The sequence below is a fragment of the Nipponia nippon genome, unplaced genomic scaffold, assembly GCF_047370975.1.
Source record: "Nipponia nippon isolate SJK-2023a ecotype South Korea unplaced genomic scaffold, ASM4737097v1 scaffold_47, whole genome shotgun sequence".
Taxonomy (NCBI): domain Eukaryota; kingdom Metazoa; phylum Chordata; class Aves; order Pelecaniformes; family Threskiornithidae; genus Nipponia; species Nipponia nippon.
This window is the reverse complement of record NW_028262366.1, coordinates 457,226-475,618: the sequence shown is the minus strand read 5'-3', so window position 1 is coordinate 475,618 and position 18,393 is coordinate 457,226. Positions and strand designations below refer to the sequence as shown.

Below are 18,393 nucleotides of genomic sequence, written 5' to 3'. Positions count from 1 at the left end.
TTCACGCTTTTCCCCTTGGTTTTCGCCGCCAGGCCGGAGCGAGGGGACGATTCTGGGGGTGCCCCTAAATCCCATTAATTCACCCCAATGTTGGGGTTTGGGTGCCAAAGGCACCAGGGCGCGGGGAGCATCCTCGGGGGTGGATGTGGGTGCTCAAAACCCACCCCAACGACCCCTGCGGGTTTAATTAATTTAAATTGCAGCTTCGTGATCGTAATTAAGCCTGAACGGCACCACGACCCAGTGCGCGGTTTGCCCGGCTTTGCTTTTTATCATTTTTAAACCATTTTTTTGTGAACAAAAGGAGACGCCAGGCGGGTTTGGAGCTGCCCTGGTCACAGCAGACCCTCAAGGCAGCCCGTTTCGCCTCAAAATTAGTGCTTTTCGTAGAAAAGGGCACATTTTTGCCCTGGGCTCGCTCACCTGTCACCCAGCAACCGGGTTTTCCAGCGTGAAGGATTAAATATTGCGAAAAAGAAGTTGGAGGAGCTCCCTGTGGACTTTTTTTGCCTTCAGAAATCCATTTTTGGGGGGGGTGGCGGTCACTGAACTGGGGGTTTCTGGCATGAAGGTGGGAGGATTTTTTGGGGGTGGTTTTCACAGCTTCGGCCTCTCTGTGGGTGTCACGGATCAGCTCGACGGACCTGAATTCAGGGAAAAATAACCCAAAACCTCCTTGCAACCATGCAATAGCCCTGCCCCAGATTTATAATCCCTACCAGGAGCGTCCCTCTTGCTGTGGGAGAAGCGCGAGGCAGATGGAGGCTACAACGCCATGGTTTCTCTGCTTTTCTTTAAATTTTCCTCACTGTCTTCTGGTGAAATTTGCTTCAGGGAGGAAATATTTGCGGGAGACATTACTATTGGGTTGCGGAGGGCAGAAATTGGGGTGAAAAAACATTAATTCGGGGCCTGCGGGGGGGTCGGGATCGCCTCAGAGGGGAGGCGCCCACTTCCAAAATGGCGGCCCGCGCCCGCTTCCAAAATGGCGGCCGCTGCCCTCTCCCAAAATGGCAGCTTCGCCCTCAGGCAGGGCGAGAGGGAAGATGGCTGCGGCCTCCTCCTCAGCGTGGGGCGGTCAGGGCAAGCGGGGCGAGATGGCCGCGGCCTTCCCCTTGCTGCCAGGATGGCCCTGCTCAAGATGGCCCCTGGGGGATGAAGCCCATCTTGGGTGCGGGCAGCCAGCCGGCATTGCCACGGCGACGTGCCCTGTCAGGGGGCAAAGCCCCCCAAAAGGGCCGCTGTGGCCCAAGGGGGGGACAGGGCCATTTTTGAGGCGTCTGTGAGCCCCAAACCCCTCACGGGGCTCTTAAACACCTTTGGGCCGTGCTCCTTGCTGGCCCAACATCCCCAACATGCCAGCAGCCACCCCCGTTGACAGAAAACCCCCCTTTTACCCCCAAAACCAGACCCTTTCCCTGCTTGAAAGAAGCAGGATGGCCGCCGCAATGCGAAGCCATCAACAGACTGGCAGCCTGGTCCCCTCAGTCCACACTTGTTAAAACATCCCCCAGTACCCTCCCCCGGCACCAAATTTGGGGGTTTTGGCCCCAAAGTGGTCCCTAATGTGTTTATCACCAATAAATTTATGGGGCTGTGCTTGCAGCCCTCTGAGAGGAAAATGTCTCCCAGGGGCACGTCCCCATCCCCACGGAGGGGCAGGCGAACCCCGAAACTGTCCTTTTTTCCACAATTCGAGGGAAAAAACACCTCGGTGAGCATTTTTCACTCTGCAAGGTGTTTTTTTTTTTTAATTTCCGCCCAGGGACGCCGTTGCTATTGCCGCCAGAGGGCCCTGGCAATTGTGCAGAGCTCTTTTCTCCCCTCTCTTTTTTCTTTCCTCTTTTTTTTTTTTTTTAATTCCTTCCTTCCTTCCCCCCCCTTTTTTTTTTTTTTAACTCTTATTGCTCGGGATATCAGAGGGACCGGGCTTCCCCCGTCACACCGCGGCCGCCGCACCGTGCCGACCTGCTCCCTGCGGCCCTCGCATCCCCGGGGGACGCACACACACACAGAGCCCCTCACTTCCCCCCTGCCTCATTTTTTGGGGGGGAAAAAAGGGGGTTTTGGGGGGGGAAAAAGTGTTGGGGGGCATCTCCGGGCTTTGCCGACAGCACCTCCCAAGCCGGAGACTGCAGGTAACGGGGAGGTTCGGTCTTTGGATGCGGAGAGGGAGCGGAAAATGGCTCCTTTTTTTTTTTTTTATCCCCTTCCTTTCCTCCTCCATCCTTCCCTTCCTCTCTCCTCCCGTCCCCTCCGGCTCTCCTCTCCAGGGTGCCCGCACACACACCAGGCTTAAACTCAGTGCCCGGATGCTCTCCATCCCCGGGGTGGGGGGAAAAAATAATTTAAAAAACCCAAAACCCCATTGAAAACCCAGCCCCGTTGTCTTTCTGCAAGCGTCCGTCCTTCCCCCCTCGCTTCATTCGGGCGGGTGGGTTTCATTTATGGACGGGCTGCCAGGGGGACCGGGGAGTGGAGATGTCTGCGAGAGCATGTGGTATTAACCCCTTTATTTTTATTTTTTTAGCAGGATGGCAAACTACCGGGGAATAAATGAAGCGGGCTGAGATGCTGGTGGGGGCTTCAAAAAAAAAAAAAAAAAAAAAAAAGCAAAAATTGCAGGAGGGATCTGCAGTCCGTGCTTGAAATCGCCCTTTTATTCCTGGCATCAGTAAGTCGGCAACAACCTTCTGCAAATCCACCTTTTCCCAACCTATCTCCCCAGTCCTCCGCAGCTGTAACAGCTCTGCTGCTAGAAAAAAAAAAAAATAAAACAACCTACGCATTGGGATCCTAATACGCCCGCGGCTCACAGAGGAGGATGAGGAAAAGGTCAGGGAAGTGGTGGGAATTTGCTTTTAAATGATTTTTGCAAAGGAGGGCACCAAACCCTCTTTCTACAGCTGGGAAAACTCATGTTTTCCCCCAAGCACCGGCTCTGAGCACTGGAGATTTGCGTAGAGAAATAACTGGGTGATTTATCCTCTTTGAGGAGAAGCGATTGCTATCAGGTTTTTTTGGGAGGGCTCTGGAAAATTTGGGACAGGAGTCTCTGGGAAGGTGAAGGATCCTGTGGATGAGCCCCCGGGGTTTGGTGCAGTGGGAATTAGATAAAATCTGGGTGAAAATGAATTTTAGGGTAAGGATCTCTCAGCAGAGTGTTGTCTGCAGGTTACAGAAACATGTTCTTCATGGGCTGGGTTTTATCTCTTTTTTATTTTTTTTAAGGAATCGTGCTGCCTGCATTTCTCTTTTCCCCTTCTGCTTCCTCCTCCCCATTAACTTTTGGGGGAAAAAAAAATCGTTCAGCCAGATCTGATAGAGGCAGAGGGTATAAAGTTCCTGCAGGATTTGGGAAAATACATGGTGGGGTGAAGGATGGAGGTTTTTATTAGCTGCCTGTCCCCATGCCTTACCCCCGTTTTGTGATTCAGCTTAGCGTTTCTATCAGCTTATTAGAGAATAATAATCTATTAGGTTATTAGAGAATCCACGGGTTAATAAAATAGAGGGTTTTGCATGAAGAGTCCAACCGATGGGTGCAAATCCGCAGGATGATGGCTGGTGATGAGTTGCACACTGGGCTCTGCTTACGGGGGGTTACCTCCTTTTTTCAGGGGGTCTGCTGGCACCAGCCATGGAGCCGTACGTGCTGCTGGACCCGCGACAGAGAGCGCTGTATCGCGACGTGATGCAGGAGAGCTACGAGACGCTGATGGCGCTGGGTGAGGAGCCTGCCCCTCCTGCAGCAGAAAACTGGGGTAGATGGAGGATCCGGCTTGCTGGATCCTCACCTCTTCATGCAAGGGATGCTGGAGTTGGGGGGCTGCTGGGGAGGGCAGACCCTCCTGGCCCATGTTGCTCATCCCCCCTCTCTTTTCCAGAATTCCCTGTTTCCAAGCCTGATCTGCTGTCCCGCCTGGACCATGGGGATGAACCTACAGCCCTGGATCTCCACGTGCCCAGGGACACCCCAGCCACAGGTGAGCCTCCGATCGTGTGAGGAAAAAGCCTGGGTTCGGCTCCTGCAAGTGTGGAGGGCTTCCCTCCATGACGGCCTGTCCCCAAAATGGGCAAACCCCCGCCGTACCCCAGGCTGCAAGCCCTGGTTTGGCCATGGCATGGAAGAAAGACGCTGGGGAGGAGAGCCTGTAGTGCCAGAGGGATGTCCTGGTTAAAATGGAAATGCCAGACCCCCTTCCTAGACAGCCGCATTTCTGGAGAGCTCCACGGAGGTGCAGTGGAGGTGGTGGTGGATTAATTACCATGTCCATGTTGGTGGCAGAGGGGAGCTATGGGGATCAGAGATGCCTCTGCTAGAGGTGCTTACCTGGAAGAGCATGTGAAATAAAAAAGGAGGAGGAATCCTCCTTGCTCTCCTTTTCCTACCATCTTCCCATCTTCCCAGCCCCGGGAGAGACGATGTCTCCTGCCTGGGTTGTGTCTGTCTCTCTTTGTGCCCCACAGAGGATGGAGCAGGAGTGGAGCAGGAACCCCCTCGAGAAGAAGCTGCTGAGAAAGAGCCCGAAGTGGTGAAACCTGTGGGCGAGGAGCATCCTTCGAGCCCCGCCGAGGCCGGGGCGAAGGCGGGCAGGAGTGGGGGACCAGGGGAGACGGCCACGCGCCCCAGCGAGAGCCAACCCAGCAACACATGCGGCGAGTGTGGGAAGAGCTTCAGCCACAAGTCAGCCCTGGTGAAGCACCAGAAGATCCACACCGGCGACCGCCCCCACGAATGCCCCGACTGCGGCAAGTGCTTCATCCAACGCTCGGACCTCACCATCCATCAGCGGGTCCATACGGGCGAGCGGCCCTACGCCTGCCCCGACTGTGGGCGCCGCTTCAGCGTCAGCTCCTCCTTGCTCACCCACCAGCGTACCCACGCTCCCGGGGGGGAGAAACCCAACCGCTGCCCCCAGTGCGGCCGCAGCTTTGCTGATCCGGGAGCCCTTGACCGGCACCAGAAGAGCCACCTGGGTGGGAAACCCTACGAGTGTGGGGTGTGCGGGAAAGCCTTCGCCTGGAGCTCCCACCTCGAGCGGCATCAGCGCATCCACACCGGCGAGAAGCCCTTCCAGTGCGCCGAATGCGGGCGAGCCTTCGCCTGGAGCTCCCACCTCGACCGCCACATGCGCACCCACGCTGCCGTCGCCGCCTCCGAGGATGAGGAGGATGGGGAGGCGGAGGAAGAGCCCCCGCCACCCCCCCAGAAATGCGCCGACTGCGGCAAGCGCCTCAACCACCAGACGGACCCCCAGCGCTTCAAGCACAAGGGCACCCAGACGCCGCCGGCAGGTGCCGAACCCGCTGGCAGCCCCCCGCGACCCTACCGCTGCGAGCAGTGCGGCAAATGCTTCGGCCAGAGCTCCAACCTCCTCAAACACCAGCGTGTCCACACCGGTGAGCGGCCGTACCCCTGCCCGGATTGCAAACGCTGCTTCCGTTGGGGCTCAGCCCTGGCCAAGCACCGGCTCACCCATGCCCGGCCGCAGCAAGCCGGTGATGCCGCCAAAGCCGTGCCGGCAGCCACCGAGGAAGCCGGCGCTGGAGGAGGCGGCAAACCCTACCCATGCGGGGCGTGCGGGAAGAGTTTCGGCTGGGTCTCGCACCTGGAGCGCCATCGCCGCATCCACACCGGGGAGAAGCCCTTCCGCTGTGGGGAGTGCGGGCGGGCGTTCGCCGTCAGCTCCCACCTGGAACGGCACCGCCGGGTACACACCGGCGAGCGGCCCTACCGCTGCGGCGAGTGCGGGAAGAGTTTCGCCGTTAGCTCCACCTTGCTGGCTCATCGACGCACCCACGCCGCCCAGCCGGGCCGGCCCCACGCCTGCCCTGAGTGTGGCAAGGGTTTTAGCACACCAGCCAGCTTGGAGCGGCACCGGCGGCTTCACCGGGGAGAGAAACCTTACCAGTGCGGCATCTGTGGCAAAGGCTTTGCCTGGAGCTCCCACTACGACCGGCACCGGCTCACCCACACCGGCGAGAAACCCTTCTCCTGCGCCCACTGTGGCAAATGCTTCGGTCGCAGCTCCCACCGCAACCGACACCAGCGTGCCCACATGCAGGGCGGCCCGGAGAAGCGGCATGTCTGTCCCGAATGCGGCAAAGCCTTCAGCCTCAGCACAGCCCTGGCGGCTCACCAGCGACTGCATGCCGCTGCCACCGGCGGCCGCAGCCCCCTCACCTTGCTGCCGCCTGCGTGGTGGGATGGCGAGAGGCGAGGGGGGACACCCACCCCCTCCGAGCTCTGGCCCGAAGAGCCCAGCTCTGTTTTCCAGCAGCACCCTGTGCCTTCCTCCTCCTCTTCCTCCTCCGCAGCCCCCAGGGGCTGGGCCACCAAAGCTCTCCTGCCCCCCACCATGGCATGGAGGCCTGGGGAGGGGGACACCCTGCAAAGCGATGCCTCTGCCCCCCAGGAGCCCTGGGCTTCCCTGCCTCCCCCCAGCTCCTGAGATGGGGTCGTGGGGACCGAGGGGGGGCTGCTCAGAGCCACCGTCCACCTTTGGGGACGCCCCACGGCCGAGGTGGGAGGCTGGCCTGTCCCCCCCTCCCCAGCAGCTGGGGGGGGCAGGATAACCCTGGGGTGGGGGTGAGGATGGGGAGGGGGGGTGACGTGGGGGTGGGGGGGGGGCACTGGGAGGGCGAACGGTGCGTGCTGGGGGGTAGCAACCAGCATAGGGGCTTTGGGGGGAGACTGGGAAAGGAGGGACAGGGGCGGCTGGGGGTGGATTTGGGGAGGGCTGGGTAATAATTTAGGGCAGTGGGGAGACAATACCTCTCCCTATAACCCTCCTCATCCTCTTCCTCGCTGTTGGGGGGGGCAGAAGGGGTGTGACACAGCTTGGGCATATAGGAGGGGACCCATCGGTAAAATCACCCAGGGAACCCCCTTCCACAGGGGGCTTTTGGGGGCAAATGGCTCGGAAAAGAGCCACAGGGACCTGCATCAGTCACCAGCTCTGCTCCTTCCTTGCTGGGACCCCTCAAATGCTGCTTGGGTTGTGCCAAGGGTGGTTTGGGATGCACCGAGCCGGGAATTTGGCAAGGGTGGAGAGGCCGGGTTTCCTCGGCTTGGGTTAGCAGGTAATAAAGTAGAAGGTAGTTCAGCAACAAAGAAAAACCCCTCTGCCTGTCTCAGCGTGTTTTTGTCTCTGGAGAGGGAGATGATGTGGTGTTTCCTACCAGGAGCAGGGAAAAGCGACGGAGCCCGGGGTTGGTGCACAAGGAGAGCCAGACAGAGGCGACTGCAGGGCACGGGGCTCCCTTTTTATTCCTCGCCCCACGCCGGCACCTCCCACCGCCGAGCCCACTGCACCCTCAGCATCTCACCCTCTCCATCGGCGCAATGCGGCATCCCCTTCTCCAGCCTGCCAACAGCAAGGAGCAGGCACAAACGACACCGTATTTTGGCACAAGAACCAGCCCTGGGTTACCCCCATCCTTTTCTGGTGGAGAAGAGCACCATTTCCCTCGGGAAGAGGCTCCCTCTCCCCCGAGATGTCCCTTTCCCGGGTCTCCTTCGCAGCAGGGGGCAGGCACCAGTCACCCATCGCTGCTGGGAGACATCAGGAAGGATAAATCCCACCCCGATGCCTCACTGGAGCAGCCCCGTCACCCACCCCAGTGCCACCCTCCACCCCTTAAATGTCACTTGGTGTCCTTGGATTTGTCCCCAAGCCGAGTTTTCCCTTGGGCACGGTCCTCCCTCCCCATCCATCGCACCAATATGGGGGTCTCGGTCCTTCAGGGCTCCTCGCCGCTGCGGGCTCCGGGTGGCTTCACCAGCCCCGCGACGCTGTGGGGCTTCTCCCCCAGCAGCTGGGTCCTGGAGGGGGGCAGCGGTTGGGGGGCGAGGGGGAAAGCGGCCTTGGGGAGGTGGCTACGGCGGTGTTTGGTGAGGTGGGAGCTCTGGCTGAAGGCTTCGCCGCACTCGGGGCACTCGTAGGGCTTCTCGCCGGTGTGGACGCGGCGGTGCCGCTCGAGGTGGGACGCCCAAGCGAAGCCCTTGCCGCACTCGCTGCAGGTGTAGCTCTTCTGGGCGGCGTGGCCCCGCTGGTGGGCGAGGAAGGGGGGAGCCTCGCCGAAACGTTTGCCGCAGTCACCGCATTTGTAGGGTCGGTCGGGGGAGTGGGTTTTGCGGTGCTGGAGGAGGTGGGCTTTTTGGGCGAAGCGCTCGCCGCAGCTGATGCAGGGAAAGGGGCGTTCACCCGTATGCACCCGCCGGTGCCGCTCCAGGTGGGACGCCCAGACGAAGCCCTTCCCGCAATCGGCGCAACAGTGGGCACGCTCCCGCCGGTGACACCGCTGATGCCGCGCCAGCGCCGGCCCAGCTCGGAAAAGCTTGCCGCAGTCGCCGCAGCGCAGGGCTTTCTTGCCCAGGTGGGTGCGGCGGTGACGGGCCAGGTCGGAGCTCTGGCAGAAGGTCTTGCCACAAGCTGGACAGCGGTGGGGCCGCTCGCCGGTGTGGCTGCGGCGGTGCTTGGCGAGGTGTGAGCCTTGGCTGAAGGCTTCGCCGCACTCGGCACAGCGGTAGGGCTTCTCACCGGTGTGCACCCGCCGATGCCGGGCGAGGTGGGATGCCCAAACGAAGCTCTTGCCACAGTCGCCGCATTTGTGGGGTTTCTCGGCAGCGTGGCCCCGGCCGTGTGCCGCCAGCTCGGCAGCGCCGGCGAAGCGCTTGCCGCAGTCACCGCACTTGTGTGGCCGGTCGCTGGCGTGGGTACGGCGATGCTGGAGGAGGTGGGAGCTCTGGCTGTAAGTCTCGCCGCACTCGGGGCAGCCGAAAGGCCGCTCGCCGGTGTGCACCCGCCGGTGCCGCTCCAAGTGCGAAGCCCACGGGAAGCTCTTGCCGCAGTCGGCGCAGCCAAATGGCCGTTCCCGTGCCGGTCCCTTGTTGGCCGCCCCGCGGAGGGGTTTGGCACAGTCCAGTTTGGGGACTGCCGTGGCTTTGGGCATCTTGGCAGCGCTGTGTGGCACGGCTTTATCCGGACGCTTCATCTTCCGCCTGTTTGAGCCGAGGGTCTTCTCCCTCTCCGGGCTGCGGGACGAACACGCTTCGAGCTCCTCACAGCTCTCCTCCGCTGCTCCTTCCTCCGCTGCTTTTTCACTCACCAGCCCCTGTGCTGCTGGGAAGACGGGAAAAGGAGAAAAAGGGGAGAGCGTAGCCTCGACCAGAGCAGGGGGTGGCATTCAAATCAATGGAGCAGGAATGGGACTCCCATAAAAAAGCTGGTGTCCCAGAGAGAAAGAAGAGAGATGCGATGGGAGACCCGATCCCAGTTTGAACTGGGAATGTGGGAATGCTAAGCACACCTCGTTGCCCGTATTTCCAATTTAAAAAAAAATGCAGAGAGATCAATAACATTTTCATGCGGAAAATTCAAGGAGAGAGTGGGGATTTGGGGAAATCCCCCTCGAAACCTGCCTGGATTCTTCCTCCCCTCTTCCCATCCCGCTCGCAATCCCTTTGCTTCCCTGCCAGAGACAGGAAAAAAAAGAGCAAGGAAAAAAAAGGAGGGGATGTTCAAGAAGGAAAGAGGATTTTGTGTGTTTGCTTACCGAGGGACATCAGTGTTTCATAGCTCTCCTGCATCACGTCCCGGTACAGGGCCTTCTGCCGTGGGTCCAGCATCACCCATGGCTCCATGGTGGGGAGAGGCACAGGCAGCTGGGAGAAAGAGGGTTTCTCTCTTCGTTCCTCGCTCAGGGCTCCTCAAAATCCCCTGTGGGGAAGAGAAATCCCTTGAAATGAAGGAAATCCCCCGTGTAGTGCTTCTCGCTTGGGTTTTGATGCTTTTTCTGGGGGTGCCTTGAGAAACGTCGGGGTTTTTTTGCCCTGGGTTGCAGCACATGGACAGTCCCTCCGTCCAGGGCTAAGCCTGAGCCTCCACGGAGCAGCTTGGGGATGGTGGGGGGCAGGAGGGTCCCTGTTTCCCCCCATCGTTCTGGCAGACCACATCCCACAGCAATCTCTGCCCTCCTCCCTCCAGCATCCCAGTTCCCCCAGTCATCTCACTGTGTGCTCCATCCCCAGGGAGCCCTGGATGCATGCAGGGACCAGGGCTCCCGCTCTGTCCTGCTTAGCCACCGTCCTCTCCCCAAAGGAGCCGCTGCTCCTGGGAACACCCCCAAGGGCCGGATCCTGCAAGCTGCAGCCCTGATGCAGCTCAGGACCCGCTGCAGAGCAGGGGCACATCCCTGCCCCAGGTTTCTCCCTGTTACCTGGAGTCCCCGGCTCAGGACTTGCTGTCGGCTGAGCCTGGAGCTGCCTCCGCAGGACTTTCCTTGGGAGAAGAGTCCCCGCTTCCCAGGCTGAGGCTGCAAGGAGGGGGGGATGCACAGACCCCCTCCTTGTACCCCGAGACCGCTGAGCCTCCTGACAGCAGGGCACAATGGAGGCGATGCCGGGCATGGCTTTGCTCCGGAAGCCCAAGCCGGTATCCGGGAGAGAGGAGACGCCAAGAACAGGCTCCTCGGCAGCAGCGTTTACCCAGAGCCCTCTAGAGGTAACCCAACCCCGGCTTCCCCCCCATCCCAACCCTCCCCGCAGGCTCCCCAGCACCCACGGGGGGCACACGGGACCCCGCTACAGTCCTGCCCCATTGCCCGTGTTGCCCCCATGCTTTTCCCTTTTACCCAGCGGTTTTGGAGAGCCCCGGCCTTGCTAGGAACTCTGCCAGGAGGGTCGTGACAGCAGCAGCGGGGATATTTGAGTATTGCAACCATGGGAAAGCGTGGGAAGGTGATGGGGGTCTCTCTGGGGCAACAGGGCATCCCCCAGGTGGGAGAGGGGGACACCGGGCTGGTTGCCCAATCAGCATCAGGGATGGGAGCTGTGCAAGCAAGAAATTAGTTTTTCCAGCTGGAAAAGTGGCCCAAACTGTGTTTTCGTCACGTGGCTGGTGAAAACGGACTGTTTTCCCCCAAAACTCCAGGCTCAGGAGCCATGCGCTTGCGGGTGGGAAGGAGGGGAATTTCCACTTACCAAGTAATCCCTCCTTGTTGCTGGAGGAGGGGATCACGAAAGCCAAGGATAACACAAATCTGCAAACAAGAAGATAAAGAAATGCAGCAGGGGAATGAGAGAGGAGCCTGGATTTCTGCCTCTGAGAAAGCCCAGGAGATTTGAAACCACGCAGACGCTTTTCCCTACGGTGGGTGCAGGGGTTTTGGTGGTGGTTTAATCCCTCCCTGGCTGGGAAAAGCCGGGAGTGGAGGGGAAGCAATAATTTTCTTTTCATTTGCTTTGGAAAGGGCTCAAGGATGGGGAATTATCCCTAAATCCTGCCCTCCCTAGTGCACAGGCGTTTAACCCCTGCCTCCCCACCGCAGGAGGGAGTGGAGCTGATTTCTACAGCCTCCCTGATCCTCTCTCCCTGCTCCATCACTCCTTGGCTGGTGGCAGTGGACGGATGTCCCCAAAGGAGACCGGGGGACCAAGCCCTGGTGCTGGGGGACACGGAGCAGCCCAGGCGGCTCTGGGAGTGTTGCAGCTCGGTTGGGTATGGGAGAACACAGGAAGGGGCTGGATAAGTTGGATGCTGAAGGCGGAGGGGAGAAGGGGGCTCTCCAGGGATCCCACATGGGCTCGGAGCAGGGGCTGTGGCAGCGGGTGCCGGCATGGGGCAGGCAGAGCCCTGCCTGCATCCCCAGGCCCATCGAGGCACGCAACAGCCCTCTGCCCCGGGGCTCTGTCCGCACCAAATCCTGAGCCAGAGACTCCAGGTGATGGGCACAGGGCAGGAGGGAGAGACCCACACGGGCTGCCCTGCCTCCCAGTCCAGCCCCAGTCCCTGTACTGGGACCAGTGCAAGGAGCAGAGAGGAGCACCAGTCCCTGCCCTTGCCCCATCCCTGCGCATGGGGTTGTGCCACAAGAGGGCATGGGAAGACCAGAAGTGCTCCCAGGACCTGGCTCTTTCCTGGTGATCCAAGCAGCAGATCTGCTCCCAAGAAGGTGGAAAAGGTCCGGCAAGGCTGAGCTCTGCTGGGCAAGGGCTGGCTGAGCCTTCTCTTGTGTCCCGAGGGGAAAAACCTCGCAGGAGCGAAGGAGGCTGCTTCTTCCCTTGCACGGGTGTCCATGCAAAGGGCACTGCCTGGGTTTGTCCAGGGTTTTTTCCCAGTTTTTCCCCCTGGGGAACAGCTCAGCACCTCCTTCTCCCTCCATAGGCTCCAGCAGAGCATCCCCATCGCTGCCGAGAAGGATGGAGAAGGACATGGCCACAGAAGAGCCAGCAGAGGTGAGGGAGAGTCTCTCCTTCGGGGTGGGCAAATGCATTTCGGCTGACCTGAAACGTCGGTGCCAGGTACATTCTGCCCGGTCTGGTGGGGCTGTACAAGCTGCTCTGTGACTGTAGCTGTGGGTTGTCCCCTTCCTGCAACTCCCTTTGAACCAAGAGGTCCCCATACACCAGTGGCGGTCAGGGTGCAGGAGAGGTGGTGAGGAGCAGAGGATGGAGCCCGTGGTGGGCATGCTTCAAGGCTGAGCCTGGATGCAAAGCTGCCGTAAGGGTTTCTCTGAGCTCCCCTGTGTCAGAAACACAGGGAAGGTGGGAAGTCACAGGAGGGCATGGGGTTTTGTGTCTCCACGTGACAGGAAAAGGCACAGAGGATGGGGTGGAGAGGTTGAGCCCAGCCTGCTTGAGCTCCTTCCAGCTCCATCCCCCTCATCAGGCATTGCTGGGTGTTTAACAACCCTCAGTGTTTTCCAGTTTCTTTTTTTCCTTCCCCATAAGCTTACCCAGCTGCTTTCTGAACCTGTGTGGCCCTTGAGCATCCGTGATGTCCTGCAGCAAGACTTTCCACAGCTTAACTACACCCCATGGGGAACGATACCTTGATATCTCTGATCCTTGCCAGCATCGTTCCTGGCTCTCCTGCAGCTCTGCTGAACGTAGCCTTGGCTCCTCTCCCTGCTGCCTTGAGCTGACGCACGGTGGCAGGCGCTGAGCTGGGAAATCCTTGTTGTTTCAGTGTCTAGTGGCCTTCAAGGAGGTGGCTCCGTACTTCACTGATCCCGGCCAGCGGGCACAGTACCGGGAAGCCATGCAGGAGAGTGCTGGAAATGGCTCCTCTTTGGGTAAGGACACACCTTCCCTCCTTGTTGGGCTAAGTCTTAGGGTTGGGACGCTCCTCTAGACTTTGGAGGTGAAGGAGACTTTCCCCATTGCTTCTGGCAATTGTGCTTCCCCCTTGGGACACATTGGGGACCCATAGCATCCTCCATCCCCACCTTCTTCAGAGGAGCACATGCTCTACCACATCAGACCAATGGTCCATCTGACCCCATGTTCTCTCCAACCATGGTGGAAGGAGATGCTGTGTAAGAGAACAAGGAGACCGACCTTTCTCAGCTGTGCCCAGCCCTTGCATCATCCTTTCTCCAGCAGAGCCCCCAAATCTCTCGTAGTAGCTCCTCAAACGCACCCAGACCTCTGCTCTGTCTCAGGAACCAGCTCTGCTGACCTTCAGCCTGACAGGATCTCCTCTGGGCTGGAGTTGAAGATGTGGACCCCAGCTCCCCAGGACACAGATGCAAAGCCCTTCTCTAACAACTCTTCCACAAGCAAGGAACTGGCTTAAATAACCTAGAAAGCATCTGGGAGAAAAGCAGAACACCTGGGACTTCCACCCAGGCCCTAAGACACCCACCTTGAGCTTGGTATCTTCTAGGAGAGGGGTCCCAGAACCTCTCCTGGTCCCCTGGGAGATGTTGCCTCCAGATGCACATTGGAGGGGAACTCTCAGCCCATGGGAAGCAAAGGCAGAAGTTCTCCTTTTGGGTTATGGAGGGTTTTAAGAGCTGGGGTTTGAAGCTGAACTTCAGCCCAAGCTTCTCCAGCTGGCCAATAGTCAGTGTTCGGGCCTGGGCAGAAGGTGGAGCTCACATGAGCTTTCTTCATTCTTGGCTTTCCCCGGCCCTGCTTCTTTGGTGGGTTCCCTTTTCCATCCCAGCCAGGGACTCACTTCATGATCTCTTTCTCTTTCCTCTGCAGGGGATGGGACGGTGAGTGGGGCGAGGGACAGTGCCACACGCACAGACCCAGACATCAAGACCTGCCTGGCGGACATCTCCCAGCACCATGAGCCAGCCAACATCCACCAGAGCTCCCGAGAGAAAGGCCAAGAGGAGGTCCAGGGTCATCCTGGGACGGAAACTCCAGGGACATGCAGGGAGTTGCTGTTCTCCCATAGCCATCACCCCAGGGATAGACCCATCCCTCATCCCACCAGCGAGAAGAGCTTCTATCCCCGGAGACGGGGGTCCCAGCACCCCTGCCCTGACTGTGGGAAAAGCTTCAGGATCTTCTCCAACTTGCTCCATCACCAGCAGAGCCATGGTGGGGACAAGCCCTACAAATGCCCTGACTGCGGGAAGGGTTTCAGGCACAGCTCGGCGCTGGTGACACACCGCCGCATCCACACGGGTGAGAAGCCCTACCAGTGCGCCGACTGCGGCAAGAGCTTCAACGTGGTGTCCAACCTGATGCGCCACCGGCGGAGCCACACCGGGGAGAAGCCCTACAAGTGTCCCGACTGTGGCCGGCGTTGCAGTCAACGTTCCCACCTGGTGACCCACCGCCGGTTGCACACGGGCGAGCGCCCGTACCCATGCCAGGAGTGCGGGAAGAGCTTCAATGTCAGCTCCGATCTCATCAAGCATCGCCGCACCCACACCGGGGAAAAGCCCTATGAGTGTCCCGACTGCGGGAAGCGTTTCAGCGGCAGCTCCAACCTCATCACCCACCAGCGGCTGCACAGCGGCGAGCGGCCCTATACCTGCACCGACTGCGGCAAGGGCTTCACCATCAGCTCCAAGCTCATCGCCCACCAGCGGACGCACAGCAGCGAGAGACCCTACAGCTGCACCGACTGCGGCAAGGGCTTCAGCGACCAACCCCACCTCATCCGGCACCGCAGTGCCGGCCAGCGGGAGAAGCGCTACAAGTGCTCTGAATGCGGCAAGGGCTTCACCACCAGCTCCTACCTCCTCACCCACCAGCGCAGCCACACCGGGGAGACCCCCTTCCTCTGCGGTGTGTGTGGCAAAAGCTTTACGGTGGTCTCTAACCTGGCGCGGCACCGGCGCGTGCACACCGGGGAGAAGCCGTTTCGGTGCGGGGAGTGCGGGCGGCAGTACAGCCAACGGGCTCATCTCACCACCCACCAGCGGGTCCACACTGGCGAGCGACCGTATGTCTGCGGGGATTGCGGGAAGGGCTTCAACGTCAACTCGTCCCTCACCAAGCACCGGCGGGTGCACACCGGGGAGAAGCCCTACCGCTGCCCCGAGTGCGGGAAGAGCTTCAGCCAGAGCTCCAACGTCATCACACACCGGCGGTTCCACCACGGCCACGGGGTGCACCAGCTCCGTGCATGAGTGGCTCCAGCTCCCACACCGCGCTGGTGAAGCCCAGTGATGCCAGCCCAGCCAGGAGGTCTTCTCCAGAGAAGTCAACCAGAACTCCGGTTATCTTGGCACATGTGGGAGAGGGAAGAAAGATCTGTGTATCCAGGGGTATGAAGGGAAGAACAGGGACCAAGCGTGGCCACCATCAGTGGAAAACACCAACACTGGGTGAGGTTCTTCCTGCTCCACTGGAGGAGAGAAAAAACACCCCTCCTTCTTCCCAGCCAAATCAGGACAGGGTATCTCCTGCTCCCACCTTGCCCAAACGCAACAACAAAAAGTACCTCTGTTTTTCCTCGCTGTTCCAAACTCTCCCCACACCAAGACGTGTGATACAAGGTGCCCAAGGGCTGTTTCATCTCCCATCTGGCGTTCTCCTCTCCTCCGGTGATCTGCTAGTAGTGATAACAGCTTCAGGAATAAAAGGTGGTGGGATAAATACCGGTTGTGATCTGTGTGTGTGTGCGCGCACCCATGGGGAGTCCAGGCACACAAGCCCCACAGCCTCTTTTTACCGCCAGGCTGGGGCAGGAGGAAGCCCTTGAGCCTCAGGGTCCCCAAAGGGGCTCCAGCAGCCAGCAAGGAGCAAGCCCAGGGGCCAGAGGCCACCGGGGCTGGGCTCCTCCTACCACTCCACATCTCTTTGGACCCCACGGGGGGGAATCCTGAGCTGGGAGGGTAAAAACCCCAGGGCGGGTCACTGATCCTTCTGCAGATGGACCCCAAGTGCTGGCCAAACGCATCTACTCGGGTGTCCCAGAGCTGCACAGACACCTGGGGCTGTTTGAGCTCTGGCCATGGCAAGGGAAGCAGCCATTTCACTGCCCTGCTGAGCTGCAGGCTGCCCTTGCAGCCTCACCTACTCCTGTTTTAACGCTGGGGTTTTTTTGGGGGGGGTTTGGGTGGGTTTTTTTTTTTTTTTATTTGAGCTGTAAGGTCATTGCGCTTTGTCTGGAGAACATGGCCAGGGAGCTCCAGACAACACTGGGCTTTGGCATGGTACCCACCCATCTCCTTGAACCTTGGCAAAGTAACACGCCATACCCATAGGCACAGACCTTATAAATAAAGAGAATCAGTGGCGGAAAACATCATTTCTCTCTCCTACTCAGTACCAAGCCAAGATGAGTGTAACTGCAGGTATGACTCAGAGGCCATCGCCCTGTTTCCAACCATGGCAAACCTCCCCAGTGGATCTCCAGCCTCCCCAGACACTTGGTGTGGTTCGAGATGAAGATGGCATCTCCTGATGGGGAGCAGTCTTTCCCTGCAGGTGCTGAGGTCTCAGCTCCCAGCTGCATGGAGAGGGTCTTCAAAGAGGTCAAGATGGACTTTGGTGGTCTCCCACCAGCGTCACAGGGGGCTGATTAATGTAGTCTTACGTGGGCAGGATGCTGAAGGTGCTCTGACCCAGGAGCTGCCCTCCAAATTACCTCCTGCACGTGGGTTTGGGGGTGCTGGTGGGACACCAGGTTTGGTGGTCATCTTTACAGAAATGATATTGAATCAGGCGGGTGGGAAAGACTCCGAGTTTATTCTTTTTTCTCCTCTTTTCTTCTCCCAGGCACACAACGAGGGAGACAAGGAAAGATATCCATGGCGAGAGGACAGGCCCTCCTTGTTCAGTTCATGCAAGAAGATCCGCTGGGGATGAAGGAGGCAAAACACATTCCACCTTCACCTTTCATGACCTTATCCACAGCAGCCTGCAACTCCAAGATACCGATGAAGGACCCCCGGCGTTGCCTCCTCCGGCAGTCTGCCTCGGTGACCAAGCTCTTGCAAAGGACACCCATGGAGATGTTCATCAGCCTCTTCGCCTTCACCGACATGCGCCTCGTCGGTGGGGGCAGCTGGCTCAGCAGCCTGGAGATGTACCTGTTGCAGGATCCCTTGAACCAGCCCCTTAATCCCGTCGGAGCTGGTTTCCATTGCCCAACCTGAGCCAGAGACCTTCTCTGCTTAAGCAGAGGCTTCATCTGCTGGACTTTCTGCTTCCTCCTCCTCCTCTTCAAGGTTTTTCCTCGTCTCTTGGTGGCTGCAGCCATGGGGTCTCCTTCAGACTCAGTGCTCCTCCCTGCAAAGGTGTCCCACCAGAGCCGGGGCTCTCATATAGATGGACATATGCAAATGAGGGATCGACAATGCAGCCCAGGATTGGCCGGCTGTGGCAAAGCCCTTATGAGGCAGCTCTGCCTCGTCCAGAATTTGCATAAGGACTTTTTGCCCGAAAAGCATGGAACCAGACCAAAAGAACATATCCTGGGTTTGACTTGACTTAACCCCAATGAAAATCCCATTAAGTTTTCCCCAGAAACACCTTTCCTTCTGCGTTTCCCTGTGGAGAAAGCGTCAGAAACAACTTGATTGCGATTCTTCCTAGGTTAATTATTGCACCCGCTTCACAAAGGTGCCCGGTCAGGATGCGGAGGGAAGGTTTTCAGAAAGATCCGGAGCTAAACCTGGAAATTTCAGGCTTTGCCTTTCTGGGGCAACTGGAGAAACGTCGGAAAAAAGCCTTCGATGGACCCTGCTGGGCTTTGCAAAGTGAAGGGGGAGACTTCCAAGAGTGCAAACAATAAGGAGAAAACCCGTCAGTTTGGCTGTGGAATAAAAATAGAAAGTAAAACTGAGTCGGTGTTACATTCAATTAAATCAGGGGTTTTACTAGCACCGTGAGCATGCGAGCGTGCCTCTTCTTTTTCCATCTTTCTCCTAATTTTTCTTTTTCGAGGTGATGACCAAGTTGCAGCCAGGACCACGGGGTGTTTCAGTGTAAATCGGGCTGGGCTGGCTCTTCTGAAAAAGCAAATCCTTGCGTTATCCTGAGCGGGCAACGGAGACCGCATGGACCAGGGGTGGAAGCAGAGGAGCAGAAAAGAGCCAGAAGAGGGTTTTACCGCCGCAAAAAAATAAATTTGCTGCAAATGTGGAGGGTTACAAGAGAGGCAGGAAGGATGAAGATGTGGCAGGATTAATTGT

At 58.8% G+C, this 18,393-nt stretch overlaps 3 protein-coding genes across 6 annotated transcripts; 2 read left to right on the top strand and 1 right to left on the bottom strand.

Moving 5' to 3' along the window:
* The first annotated feature begins 1,938 nt into the window (after nt 1–1,938).
* LOC104011860 (uncharacterized) lies at nt 1,939–6,530 on the top strand. 2 transcript variants are annotated; one of them, XM_087729880.1, is made up of 5 exons: nt 1,939–2,138; nt 2,531–2,674; nt 3,621–3,728; nt 3,888–3,986; nt 4,471–6,530. In XM_087729880.1, exons 3-5 carry the CDS (start codon nt 3,641–3,643, stop codon nt 6,453–6,455), a joined length of 2,172 nt encoding a protein of 723 aa, XP_087586006.1. In that variant the 5' UTR covers nt 1,939–2,138; nt 2,531–2,674; nt 3,621–3,640; the 3' UTR covers nt 6,456–6,530. The 2 variants fall into 2 exon arrangements, with proteins under 2 accessions (XP_087586006.1, XP_087586007.1); XM_087729881.1 differs by lacking the exons at nt 1,939–2,138; nt 2,531–2,674 and adding an exon at nt 2,706–2,835.
* A 710-nt stretch (nt 6,531–7,240) lies between these two features.
* LOC104011859 (uncharacterized) lies at nt 7,241–17,910 on the bottom strand. 3 transcript variants are annotated; one of them, XM_087729976.1, is made up of 4 exons: nt 17,080–17,910; nt 16,021–16,030; nt 9,562–9,670; nt 7,241–9,125 (listed from the first exon to the last, which is right to left on the bottom strand). In XM_087729976.1, exons 1-4 carry the CDS (start codon nt 17,457–17,459, stop codon nt 7,747–7,749), a joined length of 1,878 nt encoding a protein of 625 aa, XP_087586102.1. In that variant the 5' UTR covers nt 17,460–17,910; the 3' UTR covers nt 7,241–7,746. The 3 variants fall into 3 exon arrangements, with proteins under 3 accessions (XP_087586102.1, XP_009462436.1, XP_087586101.1); XM_009464161.2 differs by lacking the exons at nt 16,021–16,030; nt 17,080–17,910 and adding an exon at nt 10,225–10,406 and having other exon boundaries at nt 7,241–9,128; nt 9,562–9,725; XM_087729975.1 differs by lacking the exons at nt 16,021–16,030; nt 17,080–17,910 and adding an exon at nt 10,225–10,406 and having other exon boundaries at nt 9,562–9,725.
* On the top strand, nt 10,472–17,113 carry LOC148052524 (uncharacterized). The gene is made up of 6 exons (XM_087729919.1): nt 10,472–10,508; nt 11,014–11,156; nt 12,171–12,241; nt 12,975–13,080; nt 13,997–15,837; nt 16,976–17,113. Exons 3-5 carry the CDS (start codon nt 12,206–12,208, stop codon nt 15,379–15,381), a joined length of 1,527 nt encoding a protein of 508 aa, XP_087586045.1. The 5' UTR covers nt 10,472–10,508; nt 11,014–11,156; nt 12,171–12,205; the 3' UTR covers nt 15,382–15,837; nt 16,976–17,113.
* Nucleotides 17,911–18,393: the final 483 nt, after the last annotated feature.

What these genes read in the sequence shown, in the direction of transcription:
- LOC104011860 (XM_087729880.1), top strand. Translation starts at nt 3,641, where the DNA reads ATGGAGCCGTACGTGCTGCTGGACCCGCGACAGAGAGCGCTGTATCGC. An exon ending in CGAGACGCTGATGGCGCTGG is followed by an intron (nt 3,729 to 3,887) that starts GTGAGGAGCCTG and finishes TCTCTTTTCCAG; the next exon opens with AATTCCCTGTTTCCAAGCCT. An exon ending in CAGGGACACCCCAGCCACAG is followed by an intron (nt 3,987 to 4,470) that starts GTGAGCCTCCGA and finishes TGTGCCCCACAG; the next exon opens with AGGATGGAGCAGGAGTGGAG.
- LOC148052524 (XM_087729919.1), top strand. Translation starts at nt 12,206, where the DNA reads ATGGAGAAGGACATGGCCACAGAAGAGCCAGCAGAG. An exon ending in CCACAGAAGAGCCAGCAGAG is followed by an intron (nt 12,242 to 12,974) that starts GTGAGGGAGAGT and finishes TTGTTGTTTCAG; the next exon opens with TGTCTAGTGGCCTTCAAGGA. An exon ending in TGGAAATGGCTCCTCTTTGG is followed by an intron (nt 13,081 to 13,996) that starts GTAAGGACACAC and finishes TTTCCTCTGCAG; the next exon opens with GGGATGGGACGGTGAGTGGG.
- LOC104011859 (XM_087729976.1), bottom strand. Translation starts at nt 17,459, where the DNA reads ATGGCTGCAGCCACCAAGAGACGAGGAAAAACCTTGAAGAGGAGGAGG. An exon ending in TGAAACACTGATGTCCCTCG is followed by an intron (nt 9,126 to 9,561) that starts GTAAGCAAACAC and finishes TCTTCCCAGCAG; the next exon opens with CACAGGGGCTGGTGAGTGAA.